The following is a 22,963-nucleotide window of genomic DNA, read 5'->3' as shown; positions in this document are numbered from 1 at the left end:
TTCATTCTTCATGGGTAGTCGTCGCCTCCAAGCGTCCGCGTTCCGGTCTGTGACTTCCTGCTCCACACTGCGCCATTTGCTGCTCTCCCTCTGCTGCGAGCAAGTCGTTTCGCGTCTCTGCGATTAGGTGCTGGTTTGATCCCGCTTGCTCGATCGCGCAGCGGAAGGGCGATCGTGTGGCGTATTTTTTGAATCGAAGCAGCAGGGAATAATGAGGCGCGTCTTCGGTGTGAAGAAGGAGAAGGCGCCCGGGCCGACCGTGGAGGAGGCGACTCAAAGGGTAAGAGTAGCTCTGACTTGCTTGGTTGGTTCGAGAACCGAGATGCTGCGGTTTGAATTGGATTGTGGACTCGTAGACGTTTTCTTTTCCGATGAGTGGGAGAGAATCGTCGTGCATGATTGTGGGAATCGTTGGGACGGAGGTAGTGGAAGTGACGCTAGCAAAGGGGGGCGGGCGGCATGTGGTGAGCAGATTAATAAGCGTGGCGATGCAATCGATGAGAAGATTAAGAAGCTAGACGGGGAGCTGTTCAGGTATCGGGAGCAGATCAAGAAGACTCGGCCAGGCCCTGCGCAAGAGGCCGTGAAGGCCCGTGCCATGCGAATTTTGAAGCAGAAGAAAATGTAAAGACAGTTTGTCCTCTTTTTGGTTTCCCTCCCGTTGCGAATAGGTAGTCGTATTATGTTCATGGCATCCAAGAGATGAACAGGATTTGCACCGGTAGAGATTGTGATTCGTGCAAAGCAGGTGGAGTGGCGAAGTGGATTTGACGGTTCTGGGAGGATTCACAAGTCGATTAGGGTTTGAGGTAGGAAGCGGTGATGGTGTAGAGCAGTGGCGGTGTTGATTGTCGGTATGTGAGGTATGATGGCGACCATCCTGAATTGGCAGGTACGAAGGTCAACGGGATCAATTGTACAGTCAAACTTTCAACTTGGAGCAGGTTGCGTTTGCGACAGAAGGGCTCAAGGATGCTCAACAAACGGTGAGCCTCGCTCGTCTCTTCGGAGGCGTCTGAACTTGCTTGTGGTTGTGGTTGTGGTTGCAAAGGTTGTTGGTCGGAGGGGAAGGGGGTTAGGCAGGCAGGCAGGGAAACTGGGCGTCCATGCTGTGTTCCTAGGTTCGGGTGCAGTTCTGGGCAGAAGGTGAGGCGCAGCCCATTCTAGGCCTGGCAGGGCATTGTGTGAGGGAGCAAACGAATGGGAATTCTGTGTGTCAGCGTGAGGAGATGGAACAGCAGTGAACGGAGTCCACCGTGGCTGCGTGTTGAGTGTTGGGAATGTTGTTTGTGCAGATGTCAGCCATGAAAGCCGCGAACAAGGACTTGAAGGGAACCATGAAGACGCTGAAGATCGATGATATCGACGTGCGTGCTCCTATCCCCTTGGTTGGGCGTTGGTGTTTTTTGGTGTGAGCGCGTGCATGGTGGTAGATTCAGAGATACCAGAGTCGTACATGGGGAGTGGTGATTGCCCGATCAGGGTGTAGTTGCATCACTCGCTGTTAGTTGGGAATTGGGATCGGTTTCATGAAGCTACTGACGGGTTACTTTTGAGCGCAGAAAATGCAAGACGAAATGATGGACTTGGTGGACTACAGCTCCGAGATCCAGGAGACGCTGGGTCGCAGTTATGGCGTACCCGAAGACTTCGACGAAGAAGAGCTGATGGGAGGTAAGGGGTGCTTCTGGTAGCTGGGTGGCGGTAGTCGGAGTCCTTGGATTTGACCTGGTCAACCGAGTGGTGGCTGACATATGTTGTGGATGGTGTTTACGCGGAACAGAGTTGGATGCTTTGGAAGCCGACATGGGGTTGGAGGCAGAACCGGATGCAATGCCATCTTACTTGCAAGACGACAAGGAGGAGATGGATCTACCCGCCGCTCCGTCCGGCCACGCTCAGCCGCAGGTAGGTGTCACATAACCGCCCCGTGATGGGTGAGGTGTGGTGATGAAGTTGATGCCGAGGGCTTGGATGCCATGGAGGTGGGGAGAATGTGAACGGCGTTGGCTAGGTTGATAATGCATGGGAATGCCTGTTTGTTCGGTGGTCGTGGAAGCTGTGAGTACCTGACGTCGCTCAGAACGGAGCGCGTTCGCGGTCGCATTTGACGATGCATGGTTTGGTTGGAACAGGCTGCAGAAGCGGACGAGTACGGGTTGCCAACAGTTCCAAGGGCAGGGATACGAACGTGAGGAGTTGCGGGTGGATCGGAAAGCGGTAGGTAAAGGGAGACGGGAAGCAGATCCGCGGGGTAGCGTTTGGAGAGCATGTTCGTGACGCAAATGAACAGTTGGAGAGAACATGGAAAAGGGGAAGCGACGCGGAGACGTTGCGAAGTGTGGAGGAGCAATCGCCATCGATATTCTTGTGAGCGGACGGACGAATCCGTGGGTAATTGTAGGTGGATTTGTGTACATTAGGGAACTATGGAACAGAGCGGATGTAGGGGGTGGAAGGGGCGCTTTGTGTACAAAAGCAAACAGGGAGTGCAGGCAGCTGCTGGGCAGTGACCTGGTAATTAGCTTAGTCGCGACTGTGTGGCTAACCCACAGTGGAAAAGCATTGGGCAATCGGATTCTTGGTTTCGTTGGCGAAGATGTGTTGGTGCTGTTGATGTTTAGTGACTTTTGATTTATGGTGGTGTGTGTTGAATTGCTTTGAACGGTTTTTCTATTGATTTTGATACTCTTGTCTGTTGCTTTTTGTAAATGTTTTTAATATTGATGTAGCACTGGTCGTTGAAGTGTCTGATTTTTTTTTGGTTTCTAGGTGATGTTTCGTTGTTTGATGTCATCTTCCTTTTGACTTGGTAATCTTTTGCAGAATATATTTCAGCGCATCTTCATCTGTTTCGATTTGTTGTAGTTAATTTTTTAAGTATAATATAGTCTCTGTAATGTATGATTTACATTTGTACTATGATCTTAAACATTTTGTTAATATTGTGTTAATGTTTGGCTGAAAATTTTGTATGGTGTATTTTTATGGTGATCCCATTATTTGTTTTGTATTTTGTATGGGGTTGATAATGATTGTTGTATAAATTTATTTTTTAAGTTATGTTTTGGAGTTGTGTCAATGAAGTTGTGCTGCAGTTTGATGAATTACAAATATCATGTTAAAAGTTCATTATAATCTTTGGATTCCAAATCTGTAGTGAATTGCTTTAAATGTAATAACTTAAATATATGAATATGGTTTATAAATGTCTTCATATTGATATTTGTTTATTTTATTTGGATGCTTAAGTGTGGTGATTTTAGGTTGTAAGAGGATATAATCATTGATTTGTTGTATTCATGGTATTGCAAGAATTGATGGATTTTTTGATTGCAAGTTTTGTGTTCAAATTAGAGTTTGTTAGATGGTGGCATAAGAATAAAAACAATTTCTCTTTGTTTATTTATATATATTTGTCTTTTGTTTTGGTCTTTCATTTACACTAGTGTCAAAAAGAAGAATCAAGTTATGTAATCTTAAGACAAGTTGTGCTAGTATTTAAGTTGTTAAATATTGACTTTATTTTTTTTTTAAATAGAAAATTTACATTAAAAATTTCACCTGCTAATTTATATTGTAAATTGTACTAAAACATAATGTGATAGTTTAGTTTGTTGAATTATAAATATTTGATTAAGCATTTATATATATATACATATAGAGAAAGGGAGACTTATATCTTAATTACTTACTATAGAAGTTGTTAGTAGAAAATTTTGTAGTTTTTTTTTAACTTGATATGTTTGGAAGTTAGTATAATAAATAGTTTTAAGTAGATTCAAAGACAATTTTATTATGACAATAATTTTTAGACTTAGCTACAAGTATACACTAAGTTGTTACAGACATACTTCATATTATTATGTGCACATCTAAAGAATATGAAGGCTTATGATTGGCTAAGTATTTTTATGTAGACCTTGCAACTTGATTTGGAGGATGAAGGGGGGAGGGGAGAAGGATGGAGTGGGGATTAGAGGCAGTGGTAGTTGAATTGGTAATTTTTAAGATGCGTAGCTTTTTACAAGATAGTTGTGCCACATACTCCTTGTGCATGGTCTTAATGCAAAGCTCTATTTATTGGCATTTGCTAAGAAAATCAAATTTGCTTGATCCAAGATATTATTTGAGCATGTAATACATGCCTTTTGGTGTGGAGGTCACACAGTTGTCAAAGTGGCAAAACTTCTTTGTTTAAGTAGCAAAGAGAATTTCTTTTTGCACATTAAGCTATGTATTCTTGATATACATAATTGCCTTGGAAAAATTAAAATTTAAGGTTTCTACAAAGGTACTCCATTGCACTTCAAATTTGTCCTTGGAATGTACAAATACCACTAAATTCCAACCTTGTAAAAACTCTTGCCATTGCTTGTTTGTAAAATCTTGCTTGCAATTTTTTCCAATATTCTTATCAAATATTCTTGCCAATGGCATAAAAAATTGTGGCAATAGAAAGATTTCTTTGATTCCATTGATTAGGAATAATTCACAATCCACAACAAAGGTATTAAGCAAAGGTACGTCAACAAACAATTATTTGATCCATTCACACACAATCTGGTAAGATCCAACTTCTTCTAAGGCCATGAAGACAAGTGCCACCATAAAAGAGCTATTAAAAGTTGCGCACCTAACAACATTCAAGAGCAGAATGTAATCTTTGTTGGTCTTATAGGTGGCATTAATCAACAACAATTTTCGATTTATGTGAACAAGATTGATTGAAATTTGTTTGTGTGATGTATTTAGTTTGGATATTATGTATCAACTTTCATGGCTTTCTTAAAGCCTTTTTTTTAGTTATAATATGCAATATCTACATTCATTTATTTGTACATTATATTTTAAGAGATATAGATTTAAATTTTAAGTTTAAAAAAATTCATAAAAATTGTATATTCTATTAATTTAAAATAAAATAATATAAAGATTGTAAATTTATGAAATTAAATTTTGAATTATTATTTAATATACTTTATAAAATATATATATATATATATATATATATATATTTAGAAGTAGCTAAACAATTAGACTAATATTTATTTTAAGGAGCAAAAATATGTTAAGAAAATAAAATACAATTTATTAAAATAGTTGGATTGTATTTAATGTTGAAAGGTACGTATTTGATATAATTAAATTATTTATATTTTATTATTAATATTTTTTTTGTATACGTTGAGCAACTTATATAGTAATGCTATTTTCAAGACAGCCTCCTCTTATAGGTTTAATTTTTTTCTTTCTTTCTTCTTTTTATATTGTTAAAAAGAAAATTATATATATATGTATATATATATATCAAAGCAAAGATAGAGTTTTTATTTAAATCTATGGGTAAAATTTTTAGTTGAAAAGAATATTCGCATGTTAAACAAATCAATTTAAAGAAAAAAGAAAACAGAAAACTTGTTGGGATTATAATAATGTAATAATAACAGACATTCTTTAATTTCTTTTTTCTTATTTCTTTTTTTAATTTGTATGAAAATTTTAGTCATAGTTTATTATCAAACATTGAATTGTTTTTTAAAAGTTAAAGATCAAAATTATACTTATTTTTATTTTTGTCTGAAAAGTTGGTGATTACAAAATTTTAATCAATCTAATTTTAAACAATTACTCAAAATGAACACACATGATTTGTTCAATCATTATATATACATTCTTATTAAAAGGAAGCAGATATTTAGGATACTGTACTCTTTTTAAATAGTTATATTGACAAAATTCCAGTAATTTATAATAGCATTAGTAATGAATTTACTATTTTATTTTATTTTTTATAAACTGAACAATAAGAACAAAAATAAATAAAATGTAATCGCAAACCAATAAAATTAGTAAAAAAAAAAAAAAACAAAACAAAACAAATCACACTAATGACTTAGTACAAAATCATATATGATTTCAAAGTACAATAATTTCAAGTTGAAATACTTTTACATTTACATAATAATGGTTTTAATACAAATAAAATAAAAAATAAACTAGGAAATGTATATATATACATATATATATATACACACAAACACACACACACTCACTGTCACAGTAGAAAGAATGCATAGAATTATACTTAGTAATGACTAAAAATGATACATATATATTCAATCATGTACATGCAGTAATCGAATTACTTATTACAACTTTTTTCACAGATATACTCAAAAAAAAGTTATTTGGTTTGGGTTAAGATCTTTTTTCTAAATAGTACATGTGTTAGTACAAATGTGTCAACACAAGCTATTATTTGCTTAATTTATAGAAGGATCGTTTTAACCTCCATAACCATCAGGTTGTGAATATTTTTGTTCCCATTGGACATCTTTGGTTATGTTGGCAAACCCAATCATATCAATCATAAAATCAACTAGTTAAAATTAGGTATAGGATTATCATTTCAAACCCAATCTATAAAATAGCAACAAAAAACAAAATTGTTTTTTGTGACGTCCAAGTAGAAAAGAATGAAATATAAAATACAATTTCATGAGCCTAGCTCAGCCTAGTGGAAGAGCAAAAGTAGGGACGTTGGGGCGCCTTCCAAAGGAGGCATATGGACAATAATAATAATGTAATCATATGGCGGCATCATGGTCACCATTAGAGCGTCTATAAAAATAAATAAGCAAAAAAAGGCAAGGCCAGGCAAGGCAAGAACGGGCTCCTATTTCCGCGCATTCGGATATAATTGAGGCAAATCAGAACGCGGCAATATGAGCCCGGATACGACCCCCCTATTTACCGTAATCTCCCCTACAACAACAGCTTGTTACCAGTAACAGCCCGTGGCCAACCGTATTAGTGTATTCTTAGACCCGCGATTAGAAAGCCAGGTTAGTGAGTCGTAGAAATTTAGTAAGTCTAGGACCCTGTCCTGAAAGACTTGTCGTCTTAAAAGTGCCGAGGGAGTGACGAAAAGTGGCGAGAGTGAGAGACGAAGAGAAGGGAGAAGCAGGAGAGGTTTGCATCGAAGGGCCGTTGTCGAAGGCACACTCATTTTGGCATCGAGGGAGTGAGCGATCGGGATCGGGAGTGTTGCGGAGCCAAGGAGCGTTGCGGAGCAGTGCCGCAGTCACAATGAGCGGGCCCGATGTGCTGTTTCCGCTGCGGAACAACTTCTACCTGGGAGCCTTCCAAGCTGCTATCAACGAGAGCAACGTGCGCAACTTGAGCGACGCCGATGCTGTCGAGAAGGACAGCTTCGTGTACCGCTCCTACATTGCGCTCGGACAATACCAGGTGAGAGAGAGAGAGAGAGAGAGAGAGAGCAGCGTTGTTGTGTTGTGAGCAGACCGAGCAGTTAGTTTATTTTTATTTATTTTTTGTCTTTTTTGGTGGGAGTGGAATTTTAAGTGCCTTTCGACAGGGTTCCCGTGCATTTGCGGGGGGGTTTCCCGCCCGCGGGTGCTAGTGTGATGTCGGGTTTGATGTTTCGAGTGTTTAAGCGAGGCGCGGTGTACTTCTTGAGAGAAGCGATGAGTGTCGTCTAGTAGTTGTGTAGTTTGGCCTGGGAGTACGATCTTCATTTGAGAGCGTCTTTTGTGGACTTAAGGTTAACCTGACAGGTCGAATGGTAATCCTACATTGCACCCTATTCCAGTACTATATTCGGGTGCATTTTGAGCTCAGTGACATCCATGTCTTCAATTGTGGATCGGAGCGCATGTTTCTAAGTCTCCCTCTCCCTGCAGATCTTCCCTCTACCTGTGATCTAGATCTATTGCGGTGCTAATGACTCACTCGAGATTACCTTCGCTGCTATTGTGGAAAATAGAGATGCAGGTGCAATTGTCTTTCGTGTGTAGTGGCGCTTCCGTCCTCGGATGCTGATTTTCATCTTTGATTACTAGAATGTTCTTAATTCTTAGTTTCCGGATCAAGGATGTTCATCGTCCATCAGTTTGCAAGGATCTATAGCATTCTACTGCCAATTTTTCGTATGAGGATCTATGGTTATTCGTTAAAGGTTAGAAGTCTATTATTTTTATTCACCATCGCTACAATTCAGCTTATTGCACTGAAACCATGATCTTCTCTCGTTGTAGTTTTTTTGAGTGCGCGCACTATAGTTTACCTCTACACATAATTTAGCCACATTCTTGCTATTCTACTGCAGGATTCTCTCCTTGTTTCTCCTCTATTTCCCGCTAATATATGTTTCACTGTTAATGAAACCCAGCTAGTAATTGATGAAATCAACGATGCTGCTCCTGTTGCGCTTCAAGCCGTAAAACTCCTCGCATTGTATCTATCAGGAGGAGCTCAGAAGGTAAGAAAAATTAGCGAATATTGTCCTTTTCAATCTCTAGGAGAGCTATCTTGTTCTGAGACATGTTTATAGTCTATTTTTGGTGCGAGCGTGTAGTTCCCCTAACAGTGGTGTTTGTATGAAGAAAAAAAAAATCGATTTTGATTCACTTTCAGCGTTCTGCTGCTCACATAAATTTTCCTTTTCAGGAAAAGGCATTGTCTAGCTTGTCGGAGTGGTTATCTGATACAACTGTTTCAAGCAACCCTACCCTGTTGCTGATTGCTGGAATGATCTACACACACGAGCAAAACTATAACGAGGCTCTTAAGCATACACACGTTGGTGGCACTCTTGATTTGTAAGTTACCAAGCTAACTTGCAATTTGGTGTGGATTACCTACAGTTAGTCGACTCGAATCATCTTAGACATGACGGAACGTTTTGGTTCATGTACTGCCAACTGATACTCATTCAGGATCAGTATTGAAGCCTGAGTACTCTAGTGCGTCTATTGAAATAGTGAAAATTCTAGCTTTAGATTTCCTGATCCTCTTATACATCTTGGTCTGTCTTCGCAGGTCAGCACTGAATGTTCAGATATACTTGAAGATGCACCGAGCAGATTATGCAGAGAAACAACTCAAAATTATGCAACAAATTGATGAAGATCATACTCTTACTCAGTTGGCCAATGCTTGGGTCAACCTCTCCCTGGTAAGAAACTTCACCTCAGTTATTAGTTCCTATTTTTTCCCATTTGAAAAGCTCAGTGTATTGTACATGTTTTACTTCCTCGCATGAAGCTTCTGTGATCTCCCTAGTGACTTTGCTAGATTGTATGCTTTGGCAGTGTCAATGTAGACTTTCATTACATAATTAAGTGGTAATGTGCCTTGGTATATTACTGATTGTGTTCCGCCACGAATTTGCATAGGGTGGCGTTAAAGTTCAAGAAGCATATTACATCTTCCAGGAACTGTGTGAAAAGTACACGCGGACAGTTATGCTGATGAATGGAAGTGCGGTTTGTCAAATGCATATGGACCAATTTGAAGAGGCCGAGTCTCTCCTTCTGGAGGCCCTGAACAAGGTTCGCTAAGCATCATCATTTGGACGCAAATTTCCTTCACTTCGAATGAATTCAACGCTCTGCTCATCTTTTCTTCCAAGGAAACACATTTTTCTGCTTCCTCTGAATGGCTATATGTTTTACTTCTTCACTGTTCAGACTTTACAAGGTGAATTACTTTTTCCCCACTTTCTTGGTTTGTTGGTTTCTATTTGTAGGATTCGAAGGACGCCAACACCCTCGCTAATCTCATCGTTTGCAGTCTGCATTTGAGCAAGCCGACGGCGCGATACTTAAGGTTCGCACAATGCTCAATTCGTAGTGGTTAGTGGGCGGTGCATGTAACACTTATAAACAATTCGATTTTGAAGAAAACACTTACCACGTACGGAATGGTAAAGACTTACCTGTTTCTACTTGTGTAATCAGTCAGTTGAAGATAACACATCCAAACCATGTGCTTGTGGAGCGTGCTGGTGCTGGTGAAGCTGCATTTGAAAGAGCTGTTCAAAGTGTCGCATAAGGTGTGTTTCAAAACCCTTGTCTCTCTTTTGTCTCTGTCAGCCGATATGCTGTGTTTATGCAAAATATTGTTTTTGAGTGTTATATTCATATATTTTTCCTTTTCAATGATACGACCTTGGCGGTCCGATCTTTAAAATGGGGAAGACTTTCTCTTTGCAGTACGCTGGAGTGTCTCTGCACCCCATCTGCTCGTTGGTCTTCCTGGTGTGGATTTGTTCACGGTGAAGACGTTTCAAGACTCGGGACATGAATTGCATTTTAGTCTATGGCCGTCAGGTTTCTGACAGTTTTCATTCACACAATCTTAATAGTTTTACCAGTTCTAATTTTTTATCATGAGCCTATGTAAGCAATAGGTACACAGTTTTTGTAGCCACTCACAGCCACGTCTGCGACGGCTCCATGCCGACCTCTACCAACCGAGGTCTTCATAGGTCACTCACGCAACAGCTCGAATTTTGATTTACACATTTTCAGGCTAGTACTAAAATATATTGATATCACATTTTTGTGTTTTCGCATCGGATTAAAAGTTGTAGCATCTGGTTTTTCACAATTTGCTAACAACACCTCAGCTGCACGGGTGTATCAAATTTCATGATTGTTCTTGAAAGTATAAATGGTACTTTATTAGACGTCTTCATTTCAATTTTGTACATTTCCTTACACAGCAGTATAGTCCTGATTAAAACGGTTTTTGAATCATATTTTCAAGTACGCGATCACAGGTAAATTACCCGTAAGTAGAAGGAGCTTAACGGGATTACTTTGCATGCCAGGTCAGATTCAAAAGCACAACTTTAGTATGAATGCCTCGGTGACATTAGTGCAGATGGAATTAACATCGTTCTTTTCAAAAGAGCTGTGAGAATATTACACTACCAGGCATTGTCCGTTCCATTTATTCAAATTAAAGCTAGTGAACTTGAATAACAAGTTGATGTTATTTCGGGATGCGAACATCAATTATGCTTCACACGAAGGTGAATACGCGGGTCATAATCTCAGTCACAATTTCAATTACATGGGAGGTACGAGACCTTCCAGACAGTAATTTTACGATCACGGTAACTGATGCAAGACCTCAGCACCATAGTTTGCCTCAAAGAGCACGAAGTGTTGTCGACTATACTGACAGTAGGCCCCGCATACAAACGGACTTATGCAAGACCTACTATTTCCAAGTACACGTGGATACTCGAGGCGAAACTCCTGTTCCTAAACACGCAGTAAAAACAAGCACAATAGGCGACTCACATATTTCTATTTATCAAAACGAATTGCCGGCATAAATTCTGTCAGAGAATCAGATACTCCTGTATCAATACCTGAAAATTCTAACATTTATTTTCTCCACTGACCAATTCTTAGTTGCCACAGTGACCAAAAAAAAGCATCCATTCAGAAACATGGATTTCCCGTGTATTTCCTGCCCAACATACTTCACAGAAAATGAATATTCTAAGATGGTTATGCTGTTTAGGGGGTTAGGGACGAACACCTCAAGTACAACTCGAAGTTGATATTTGAGAAATAGACAAGGCTCTTAGGACACCAAAACAGTCATTCGAAATTTTGATAAATTCTTATCCAAAATCACCTCAATCATGAAGATTCCTGCAAGCAGACATTGAATATAATATTGGTTCAAAATTAACAAGCAATTCAACCTTTGTATGCAGCTCAATACTTCACAGGATTTCAAGCAGAAAGGGAACGAAGAGACTCTCAATATCAAGATTTTACCAATGAAAGCAGAGTCCTCAATTTGTTGGTGATGCACATTAATGATGCTGGCGTCAGTTCTGGCTACTGTTTTCGAGCTTGGGGAACTTAACAACCTTGCCAATCGCTACAGTTTTACCTGTTCCATCATATGATCCCGTAAGAAATCAGAAAAAGGTAAAACCTGAACAAGGATTAACACTAAACACCTGAGCAAGTCTAGTCAAATCCACATACCACAAACTTTGCTTTCCACAACAAAAACAGTTCAAAAGATTGGATAGTCATGACGTACCCTCGTCTCGTAACGTAAATCGTCCAAGCTGAGGAAAATCGTCAAACTTCTCAACACAAATGAGCTGGTTAACCTGCATGTTTTTAAATTCACATACAAAACCAATTTACATTATGATTCATAATCTTATTATCTCGTAATCAACACGTACCCCTGAAGTGAACAAAAGAGGTGTAACTAATCAAGCATATGCTCGAGCATAAACGATCATCTATAGGATTCGTCGTAGAATGTCTTCCATCAAATTTTTACTTATCGGAACTTGGATCAAGATACATAGTTGTAATACCTTAAAAAAACATCCATGCTATGTACTCCACTAATAATGGATAAAAACGAGAAATGAATACTAACCTGGATGCGAACCACTACAACGGCACCACTTTTCACAAACAACACCTTCTTCTTCATAGGCTTCTTTGTTTTGGGATCTATCTGGTGAATGAGTGTCATAATTTCACATTCCTCGACGACAGAGTGTATATGAAGCACAGCTTTGTAACCAGCAGTAAATATAGCCTGGAAGAAGATAAACGTTAATACGAAAACTAGGAATATAGAACAGAGCCTCTAATGCAAAATATTCCTTACTAAACCCTTGATCCAACCACGCTTCAGTTTAAAGATTGAAGAAATATAATGAATATAACACATCAAGAAGTCAAGCGACAATGATAGGTGAAATGATTAACCATGATTAGAGACTACCCCGGATCTAACCTATCCGCTACTGATTTGCAAAAACAGATAAATTCGTGACAAACACACCTTGTGATCGAGAAGCCCCAGAATTTGAAGTTGAGCATCGAATTCCAAAACTGCGGGAATAAGCTTACCTGCAGAGATAAAAATATCATTCAATGACCAACAGTAATAATGTAAACCCCAACTACAGCCTAACTGAACACTCCAGTGTGCAAAAAAAAAAAAAAAAAAAAAAAAAAAGATTCGAATCATTAACCACAAATTTAGATGAGAGACGAGACACTTACTTACGGATGACAGAACAAATCCTGCAATAATGTCTTCTTCTTCGATACCGGATAACCTGATTCGTAGATTTTCGCCGGGCTTGGCGTAGTTTACTTCATCGTTATCCCGATACACTGTAATAACCTTTACCTGAGCCTGCATACAGATTCACCAACAATTTAAGTGATCAATGATTTTCCAGATAAAGGACTAACAAAACCCAAGAATATCAAAACTCCACAAACATCAAATTAATGGTCCAAAAGCACCGAGAACCACCAAAAGAGTCATTTACCTTGTTAGGCATGACCATCAAAGTTTCTCCCCGTCGCACACTCCCTGACTCTATCTTGCCCATCACGACGGTACCCATATCCCGGTACTTATCTATTAAAGGCATCCTGCAGACAGAAAAAATACATATATAATTATAATTATAGTTATAGACACCGCTAAATGAATAATCTTTGTCAAAAGGTCTTGCAAAACAATATTTCTTTTAAGTCTAAGAGGGGGAACAGAACTTCATTACCTAAAAGGACCCTTTGGATCTCGCAATGGAAGCTCTATGCCATCCAAAACATCAAAAAGACAAGGTCCGTCCCACCATGAACACACGTCCTTTGGCATTTTCTCTTTCATGTTGTGCCCGTAGAGCCCGGATATTGGCAAAAATTGTACATCTGTTAAGATCATTATTAGAAGAGCACTCAGATGTAAATACTTACGAAATCGTCTGAGAATTAGTGTTAAAAGAAACCAAAAAAATGAGCAAACTTGGAAAGTAAAAATTAGTCACACCTTTCTTCGTATTGTAACCGCATGACTTCAAGAAAGGAATGATCTTCTTCTCAATCTCATCAAACCTGAAATTCACAATCCAATGGTACATGATAAGAACCCCAGATGAAAATGAATATAGTACAATTTAAAAGGGGGGGGGGGTATTAAGATAAAAAGACTAAGGTTTCTTCGATTCCGTATCCGCAAAATGTGGTCTATGGAAACAGTTTGAACACATTGTCAAATTTTTACTTCACAATATCAAATAAATATGATCATCGGCTCGAAACACATCTAATGCCAAACAAAATTGATGGACGTTGCCTACTGGATTCATTTGTACGCTTTTCTCTGCGTTTCATTCAAAGATAACGAGTTAAACCAACCTGTCTCTAGACCACTCAACAGATGGATCGTCCATCTTGTTTACGACAACCAGTAACTTGGAGACACCCAAGGTCTTGGCAAGCTGTGCATGCTCCCGGGTTTGACCTCCTCTCTCAAATCCAGTTTCGAATTCCCCTTTTCGAGCTGAAATTACCTGTAATACACTAACGATCCTGAATCTAGAATCCAGCACGCATGCATTTGATCCAAAACATAAAATGTTCTCTTCACTATTTTATAACAACCGCTGACCAACACAGTTCTTACCAGCACTCCAACATCAGCCTGGGATGCTCCACTGATCATATTAGGAACGTAGTTTTTGTGGCCCTACACAGAAAAACAGGTACAAGGAGTTAGGTCAAACGAAGGAAGTATTCGTGATCAACAATAAATATTTCCTTGGTTGAACATATGTCGTGTCAATATAAACCTAGTCTGCTTGAAAACAAGTAACTGTCTGGATGCTTTAGATCACGGATGTCCTTCACACAATTCATTCAACAGGCAAGACTTATAACGTTCATTATGTGAAGAAAGATCAGACGTATTCTGAGCTAAAAAATGGCTGTGGTGAAATTAAGTCGCGGCTATCAGGGATGCTAGCTTTTTAACTTGATTGCTTTAGAAGCGTCTTTTGAATGAGAAATTCCTTGTACATAAATGTGCACTTTATACCATTTTGAAACAATAGCTGCTAAACCAAGAAGACCTAAAAGTAGTCTTACAGGTGCATCTAAAATTGTGAACCGAGTCTTTTCGGTTTCAAAATGGGCTCTTCCAACTTCGACAGTAATTCCCTGCATTTCAATGAGATCAATAGAAAGACGGCGCAAAAGGTTACACAATCAAGTCAATGAACGAGGAAAATACTTCCAGACAGAGAGCCCAGTAACTTGTCTAGAAGAAACACATCCTTGCCTAGCAGAAACAGTTCTGCTTGATAAATATCAATCAACTGCAGCCCCTAAAAGGTAATCTATGGACTGCAATTTGGATGAAACTACACACTTAGGCTAATTGTATCATACAGCATTTTCTAAAATTTGGCTTATACGCTGGATTCAGATAGGGAATAACTGCAAACCTTGGATCTCTCTTCTTCGTTGGTATCCATGATGTAAGCCATGTACCTGAGACATGCTCCTGTCAATACTTTCAAAAAGTAACCGTGAAACTTACTTCTTACCAGATCCATACAAGCTTAAAATATCAGGCTAACAGAGAATCGCACGAAACATAATCATAATATTTTTTTCAATTGTGGTCCTGAAATCTCACCAACTCTCCCTGTTCTTGTCTTTGGCCTCTCGCTCATACTTTTGAATAGTACGCTCATCCACCATATTGCTCAAAAAGAGTATCTGACCTCCTATTGTTGATTTACCAGCATCTGTAATGACAATCAGCCATTATAGCATCAGCCATCACATAAAACATACGGAGACACGTGATACACTGTGGATGAAACCGTATGGATAGAAACTTGTGGACAAAATTAATGAAAGACTACAGTCTCTGTATAATTACGGCGAGCTTTAATATTAGTTGAACTTCGAATGATGTCTTAGTTGGTAATACTCGCAAGAAAGGAAATAGAGGAAAAGAAGCGCATAACACGTACCAACGTGTCCGATGAATACTACATTCAGGTGCTGCCGAGAATCCCCTGTATCAGGCTCTGGTTCCTCTTCTTCTGGAGCAGGAGCCGGAGGAGGAGTCTCCTCGACGGGCTTCGGTTCGGGTTTAGAAGTTGCAGGTGACGCTGCCTTTGTTTCGTCCACGATCGCCTCTGTTTGTTTTTCCTCATCTTTTAAGTTAAGTTTTTCGTCAAGCTCATCTGCTACAAGCTCAGGTTCTGCCTGCAGACGCATGAACAACAAATGAGTGCATTCCCAGGTACCTACGACCATGTGTAGATAGGCAATCCTTAAAAGTATATGCAACCAGAAGTTTTCACTGAACTACAGAACACTATCTAAAACGCAAAAGAAACTTAGAATTTCTCGAAAGAGATGTTGATAATTTTATCTTAACCAGAGCTGACTCAAAACACCAGAAGTTTGTAACCTGAAGATAGATACACCACCTGCTTAATCTCCGGTTGTGAAGCCTGAACTGGTGGTGGAGCTTGAACGTTTAAAAACTTCCTAGGAACGAATTCGGCAGCGACTGGATTGAGCTTAGGAAGAAATTCGGCGCTCGCCGCATTAAGCCCTGAAATTTTAAATTTTGGAGGTTCCAGTATTTTGTCCTCATGTTCCCAGTCATGGTCCGCAGAAGAGTCCTATTAAATGAACAAATACAATAAAAAGTAGGACCAAGTCACGTTGTGAGAAATCACTACTACTCGAAACAAATTAGCCGATACCGCAGGACAAAGAGCCGTCAAACAAAACGAAACAAACATTCGAGACAAACACACTCCAACTCATGCAACCAACCAAAGCCTAAAACTAATTCTGATCTAACATCACGAAATCTGAACTCGCCACGATAACCTAACACAGACCAACATCGATCCAGACAGCTGAACCACATATCGAATCAACACACCAAAACCAGCTGCCCGACACCGTCACGGAATTAAGATTTCTGACCAACACACACCAAAAACACATCCAAACCAAATTCCACCATACATCAACTACAACCCCTATTAGGGCAATGAAAACACCAGCCCTAACCACAATCAACAAATTCCAGGATCGCGTTTTCCACTTATCCAATCCGTCGAACGAGACACAACTACACAAAGCAAAAAAAACTCAATCCCGGACAACGGACACGGCACGAGAACAGAAAACGCACTTGAATAGGGTCTGACATGGTCAATGGCAGTGGCAGGCCGCCTTAGCACTGAAGATGGAGCGAGATAACAGCAGCCAGGGCCGCACCGAGCGTCAACCGAGGCGTACACCACGAGCGCTGGCGCTCATACAGCGGCAACAATGCGAAGTACGAGAAAAAGGAGGACAAATAAGAAGAAGAAGAACGAGGAAGAGGAGGAGGAAGAGTAGGGAAAGAGTGGAAATCGCGGAGACGGCGCCAGAGGTAGAAAGAGGACTCAGAGTCTGAGGTGCTGCTTAAGAGTCTCGGCGGGGGTTCGGGCTTCTTCTTCTTCCCCGACTCTGCTACTCTTCCTTCGGTCTAGGTCGCGGTGCCTCGCCAGCAACAACACCAGCATCGCAGGGTTTCATCGTAGTCTCTCCCTCCACCAGACGCCTGGTTTTTCGTTCCTCTCTTTCCGTCGTCGCTTCGACGATTCGCAACGAACTGCGACGGGTCCGTCTGTATCCCCATTCCTCCGTCGTCTTTTCAACGACCGACGACGGGTTCGTCCGTCTCTCCACTTTTCGTTCCGTCTTCGACGAAAGAATATGGTTTCGTCTTTCGTCTTCAAGTTTCGTCCGATTCTCGACGGACGCGGACGGGTTCGTCTCCCGTGCCTTCGTTCCGTCCGAATTTCGACGTGGGTCTGTTATTGCTTGGTTTGTGTGGGTTGTTGCTGTTCAGATCCTTCCTATTAGGAGCCCCTCCGTGTGAGGATGTGTTTTACAGTTTGTTTACTTGTCTGTTGATGATGTTGTTCGATTATGTGATTTTATTTTTAATTTTTAATTTTTATATTGGTAATTGAGTTTGAAGTTCACGAATGTTCGAGAACAGTAGGAATAATAATAGGAATGTATTGGAGAGGAAGCAAAAAAATCTCATTTTTGTGTGTTCACTGTCTATGAAAAAATTCACTGTAAGAATGATTTCCTTGAAATACTACATATCATATGTGTAATTAGATAGTTATATATTAATATGATTTTGAAATAAAACATCATGTTTGTTGCTTCATTGTCCTTTAAGTTTTAGGACAAAAAGCTAAAAAAACTTAAAAAAAAAAAAAAAAAAAGAAAAAAAAAGCTAGATTCAGTGCAAGCAATGTACACATTCCCATCTTTGGCCAATTTCAGAGTTAATCACACCTTTAATGTAAACAATATCAATTGAGATCTTTAAACAATATATCCATCATTCAGATAGACAATACAAATTATACATCTGTTTCTTGTTCAATGTTATTCAAATTAAAACCCAAGTTTTTTATTTTAAAAAATAAACTGTACAATATTCCAAAAATTTAAACATATTTAAGGATTTTTTTTTGAATTTTTTAAAAAAATGACAGGATAATAAAATCATGACTACTTTTATATAAATTTATAAGTTGATACCTTCATTCCACAACTTCCAATATAATTATAATGTAAACACAAATTTCAGCAAAATTGAAGTTAGCATATTCATAAGAAGCAATCATTGCTTGTCAAAAATCTTATCATTAAAAAAATTCATTCATTAAGATTTTTTATTTTCACATCCAGTTATATATATATATATATATATATATACACACACATATTTCTTTATACTCTGCATGCTTAGGATATTTTCTACCAAGAAAAGTTAAAAACTCTAAATGATTATCATTGTAAATCATGTTCAAGCTCTGCTGACTTCAAATGAACACTGCCAAGCAACTGATTTTGGGATTATTTGTAATACCAAAAATTCGTTTCTTAAGAACAACCAATACTGTAGATCACATAGACATGTATATAAGTCCACCTTTTTTCACAAAGGATAATCCATAAGTAGAAATTATTATTACTTATTTTAATATATATATATATATATATACATATACATATATATATTGCACTATAATAATATTTAATTTTTTTGAGTATTGTAGTTTTTTTTCATAGGATTCTCTTGCCAAGGATTTTCAACAACATTATAGAAATTTTGTGACAAAATTAAAAATCCTACTAGACATTATTAATTTAATAAAGACCTCAAACACAATACAAGAGGTTTAAATTTAGGATATTGCTACAACCACCACAACTAACCACCTACTTGTCATGTTTTTTTAATTTTATTTATCTATTTGAATAAAAAGATTGTGAATATTTTATTTTTTTCAAATTAAATAGGAAATAAATTAAATTTTAGTAATAAATACTATGACATATTTTTTTTAAATAATTTTTGATAGCAATAGAAAAAATTGTAGTGGAATTAGTTATTACATAATTTTATTTGAACAAGTGAACTAATTAAATAGTAAAAATCAAAATAATAGAATACTAGTTTTGATTTATTTCTACAAGGAATTCTACCAGGGTTTTAGAATTCAGAGAATGAACCATGTTTTAAGAATAAAAATACTATTTTTATATATTTTTAAAAATATAATATACAAAATTTAGAAAAGATAATATTTAATTAATAATAAATAAAATAAATGATCCATAAATTTGTCAAAACATTAGTGATGATCTACAAAATTTTGCCATTGTGTATTTTGTAGAAGAAAAGGGAGATTCTTGACTTCATTTTTTTTATCTTTAATATAGAGTTATAGGTGTGTATTTGAATATATATATATATATATATATATATATGGTTGTGTGATAACCTTGCAGGTCTACTATATATGTAAGTTACTATTGAATGAATACATCTAAGATTTGAGAGGTGTAAATAACAAGTAGTGTGCTTCATTTTATATATATATAGCAAGAGAGAGAAAGAGAGAGAGAGAGAGAGATTTTGTTGTAATAAATATACTATAAAATTTTACTCAAGAAAGATAATAATAGTTAAGAGAAAGAAAAAAAATTAATGCTAAAATTGTTTTATTACAAATATAGCTTTTACTCTCTTTGTAAGGCAACAAACAAGCCAAAATAAATTAGGTTAAAAGAATTAATATTTTAGACATCTTTTAGTGAAGTTAAAGAATAGATTATAACAAAAATTACCTAGAAGAACCTTAGATTGATACCCAAAGATGATTGGATTTTTAACCAAGTTTGAAACCTAATCCTAGAGCACAAGCTTGTCACTTAGAAGAATTAGAAATTTTTATTAATTAATTAATTAATTAATTATTTATTTTTCAATCAAAGAATATAGTAAGGAAGTAGACTTGATAGGATTTCTTTGAATATAAATCCTAAGAGCTTTAATTAGATAATAAATTTAGAAAGCTTTACAAAATTAAGGTTGTTTTAATGATAATACTTAAGCAAATTTTGGAAGGCAATTAAAAATTATAAAAAAATGCTATTAATTCTAAAAGATTGATATCAAGATTAGAGAAAGAAAATATTTCATTCCAATATAGGTTGATGAGCATTTTTTTTCTCAATGTGTAAGTTTAGTTCTTGTCAAATGTATTGTTATTAAAATAAAAAATTACTAATAATTTGAGAAAGATGAATAGTTAAATTACTAAATATTAAGGTTTTAAACTTGCTTTATAATTTACTTAGAATGTATAAGGATTTTTTTATAGTTTTATTTACGGATTGATTACGAATTTAAGATTTTAATAAGATTTTTTTAAGATTAAATCATTATAGTTATTTGGCCATAATGTCCAAGTAATCTTATTTTATTATATTTTTTATTAATAAAATTTTAAAATATAAATATAAATATATATATATATATATTAAATTTTAATAATTATACATCATAGAATAAAAAAAATCTAATATTTTAATTAATTTTTGAAAATTCTAGGTGTTAAAAAATTAAGTTTTTTGAAAAAATAGTATATATTATATATATTTTTGCTATATCTTTAATAATATAAAATTTAATTAATACACCTTGTTTCATTCAATTATTTTACAAATTTTTTATACATTGAAAACTACTTAATTCGATCATTATAAACTATCATCAATTATAATTTATATTACAATAAATTATTTTTTAGCATTTGAATGATTAAATCATGTCATTTTTATTACTTCTTATAATTTTATATAAGATTCTTGGATACAATTTAATGTTGTAAAATATTTGAATCATTTCAAATATAAATAATTTGATTATTTTAAAATCCAATAAGATTTGTCTTATTAGTATCTATTTTTTGAATAATTTTTTAAAAATCTTGATATTTCTATATCAATTATAAATTTTTGTATGATAAAAATTATAAAATTTTATTCATTTATTTAAAATATAATTAATTTCTATAATGTTTTTAAAGACATGTTAAATTTTAAGAAAGAAATGTATTTTTGTATACAATTAAAAAATATTCATAGGTAATCAAGTAATATTTTTAATTGTAAGTAACTACATGCATCTCACATTATATTTTAAGACAACATAATGTTTCTTAATCATCTTGAAAAATAGTATATGTAGACACAATATATTTATGAATTTTCTGAAATCAAATCAATTAATTCATTAAAGCAATACTTCATTTAACTTGCTTTGAATCTAGAATAAGATGTTGTGGTTTAAATCACTAAATATCAGAAATAAATGGCATGAGCTTTGAAAATCTTTATTGCATTACGAATTCTTCTATGGAATAAAAATAAAATTGATATATTGAGTGCAAATTAAATAATAAAATTATTTGTAAATTTTATAAGAATTGTGATCTATTATCTTAATAATTTTTCATATTATTATATTTTAAAATTAATTATAATTTAGTGATGTGTCACATGATATAGTATTCAGTGCCAAATCCTATCAAATATATGTAGTTTAGTTTGGTTAGTGGTTTTTCATCTATTGATAATTTTTTCATTAATTGACTTATTTATGTCAATTAGGATTTGAGTACTTAAGTGGAGAAAAATTCTTGACTTGACATTCTTATCAAGTCAAGTCTTATGAATGACTTTGAGAGTGAGAGAACTTGTTGTAAAGATTTGCTTAGCTATAGTGTTTTAGCTATTATAGTAAAGCTTTAGGATTTTTCTTATTTTCACACTTGCACTTTTGGATTCTTTATGTATCATATGAGAGATAGCTTGATTTATTTTGGTATAGATTTCTAATCTTTCACTTGAAAAGAATCTCTCTCCTTCTTTAATTTGTAGTATAGCAAGTTTGAATGAAGTAGACTTAAAATGAAATGAAATAAAATAAAATAAAAAATCATGTTTTAATTTTAATTTTATTGATGGATTCTAGAGACAATTGTATTGTGCACCAAAACTTAGTTGGATTGCATTGTTGTGGTATTGATACAATATTATATGAAGAAACATAATTTGGTTAGTACATATTGTTTTTGTAATGTGAAGCAATAAGAGATCAAAAAATGTAGTTGTAAAGTAGTACCAAAGTTGCAAGGCATGGCTGCAAGGTGGAGCTTGCGACATGCTAGGAAAGAAGTGCAACATTGGAATTTAGACTGCAAGAGTATACAATGCAAGAATATCACAACATAAGATTTTTATCACAAGAGTTATGCAATGCATGAGGAATTTGATGCAGCAATAGATAATATTGGAAGATTAGTGCAGTAGAATAAGATATAATCTATAAATTGGATTATTTGAGAATGCAAGCTTAAGTAAGAGTACTTGAAATTGCTAAAAGGGTTGCAACAAAAGGTCAATTTGTAATCTAAAGAATTATCATACTATATTGAACATTGCAAAGATGCGTAGAAAAGAGAAGAGCATTGTGATGGTAATTGATAACTAACGACGGCCAACAACAATTTGCGATAATTTTGTGTGATTCAAAGTGTCAAGCCATGACTTTGTATGAATAGAATAACAAGGTTGCACCATTACAAGGTATCTTTATGGTCATAAGACCACAATGACAAGACACTACAATCAAAGGTTCTTTACGGTCATAGGACCATAGTAATAAGGTACCACAACAAAAGGTTCTTTAAGGTCATAGAACCACAATAACAAAGCACCACAATCAAAGGTTCTTTATGATCATAGGACCACGATATCAAGGCCCTATAATTAAAGGCATTTTGTAATTATAAGACCTCCAATGACTAGACACCACAATCAAAAGTTCTTTGTGGTCATAGGACCACAATGATAGTGGTCTACAGTCATAAATTTAATAAGAAATTATAAGATATTAA

At 36.0% G+C, this 22,963-nt stretch overlaps 3 protein-coding genes across 3 annotated transcripts; 2 read left to right on the top strand and 1 right to left on the bottom strand.

Annotated features, from left to right (window-relative positions):
* Nucleotides 1-91: 91 nt before the first annotated feature.
* Nucleotides 92-2,598, top strand: LOC112278433 (vacuolar protein sorting-associated protein 60.1). The gene is made up of 7 exons (XM_024511918.3): nt 92-280; nt 473-624; nt 893-986; nt 1,296-1,367; nt 1,563-1,674; nt 1,784-1,908; nt 2,136-2,598. The coding sequence occupies exons 1-7, from the start codon at nt 212-214 to the stop codon at nt 2,193-2,195; spliced, it is 684 nt and encodes a 227-aa protein (XP_024367686.1). The 5' UTR covers nt 92-211; the 3' UTR covers nt 2,196-2,598.
* A 4,396-nt stretch (nt 2,599-6,994) lies between these two features.
* LOC112278347 (coatomer subunit epsilon-1) lies at nt 6,995-10,416 on the top strand. Its single transcript, XM_024511687.3, has 8 exons — nt 6,995-7,254; nt 8,195-8,284; nt 8,473-8,624; nt 8,845-8,980; nt 9,201-9,356; nt 9,554-9,633; nt 9,765-9,859; nt 10,020-10,416. Exons 1-7 carry the CDS (start codon nt 7,093-7,095, stop codon nt 9,856-9,858), a joined length of 870 nt encoding a protein of 289 aa, XP_024367455.1. The 5' UTR covers nt 6,995-7,092; the 3' UTR covers nt 9,859; nt 10,020-10,416.
* Nucleotides 10,417-10,859: 443 nt separating this feature from the next.
* On the bottom strand, nt 10,860-17,098 carry LOC112278346 (uncharacterized). The gene is made up of 17 exons (XM_073532051.2): nt 16,834-17,098; nt 16,112-16,309; nt 15,647-15,884; nt 15,304-15,415; nt 15,110-15,155; nt 14,751-14,822; nt 14,290-14,352; nt 14,022-14,176; nt 13,654-13,718; nt 13,385-13,535; nt 13,148-13,253; nt 12,873-13,008; nt 12,649-12,716; nt 12,235-12,399; nt 11,881-11,953; nt 11,607-11,724; nt 10,860-11,477 (listed from the first exon to the last, which is right to left on the bottom strand). Exons 1-16 carry the CDS (start codon nt 16,849-16,851, stop codon nt 11,660-11,662), a joined length of 1,731 nt encoding a protein of 576 aa, XP_073388152.1. The 5' UTR covers nt 16,852-17,098; the 3' UTR covers nt 10,860-11,477; nt 11,607-11,659.
* Between the last annotated feature and the right edge of the window lie 5,865 nt (nt 17,099-22,963).

This window comes from Physcomitrium patens, chromosome 25 (assembly GCF_059467195.1).
Source record: "Physcomitrium patens ecotype Gransden chromosome 25, ASM5946719v1, whole genome shotgun sequence".
NCBI classification, from domain to species: Eukaryota; Viridiplantae; Streptophyta; class Bryopsida; order Funariales; family Funariaceae; genus Physcomitrium; species Physcomitrium patens.
This window is presented reverse-complemented; position numbering and strand designations above follow the sequence as displayed.

Coding starts and splice junctions, on each gene's coding strand:
- LOC112278433 (XM_024511918.3), top strand. CDS start 212: ATGAGGCGCGTCTTCGGTGTGAAGAAGGAGAAGGCGCCCGGGCCGACC. Junction 1,368..1,562: donor TGAAGATCGATGATATCGAC/GTGCGTGCTCCT, acceptor TTTTGAGCGCAG/AAAATGCAAGACGAAATGAT. Junction 1,675..1,783: donor CGAAGAAGAGCTGATGGGAG/GTAAGGGGTGCT, acceptor TACGCGGAACAG/AGTTGGATGCTTTGGAAGCC.
- LOC112278346 (XM_073532051.2), bottom strand. Junction 15,416..15,646: donor AGTATTCATCGGACACGTTG/GTACGTGTTATG, acceptor TTGTCATTACAG/ATGCTGGTAAATCAACAATA. Junction 13,719..14,021: donor GTTGAGTGGTCTAGAGACAG/GTTGGTTTAACT, acceptor TGTGAATTTCAG/GTTTGATGAGATTGAGAAGA.
- LOC112278347 (XM_024511687.3), top strand. CDS start 7,093: ATGAGCGGGCCCGATGTGCTGTTTCCGCTGCGGAACAACTTCTACCTG. Junction 7,255..8,194: donor TTGCGCTCGGACAATACCAG/GTGAGAGAGAGA, acceptor AATGAAACCCAG/CTAGTAATTGATGAAATCAA. Junction 8,625..8,844: donor GTTGGTGGCACTCTTGATTT/GTAAGTTACCAA, acceptor CTGTCTTCGCAG/GTCAGCACTGAATGTTCAGA.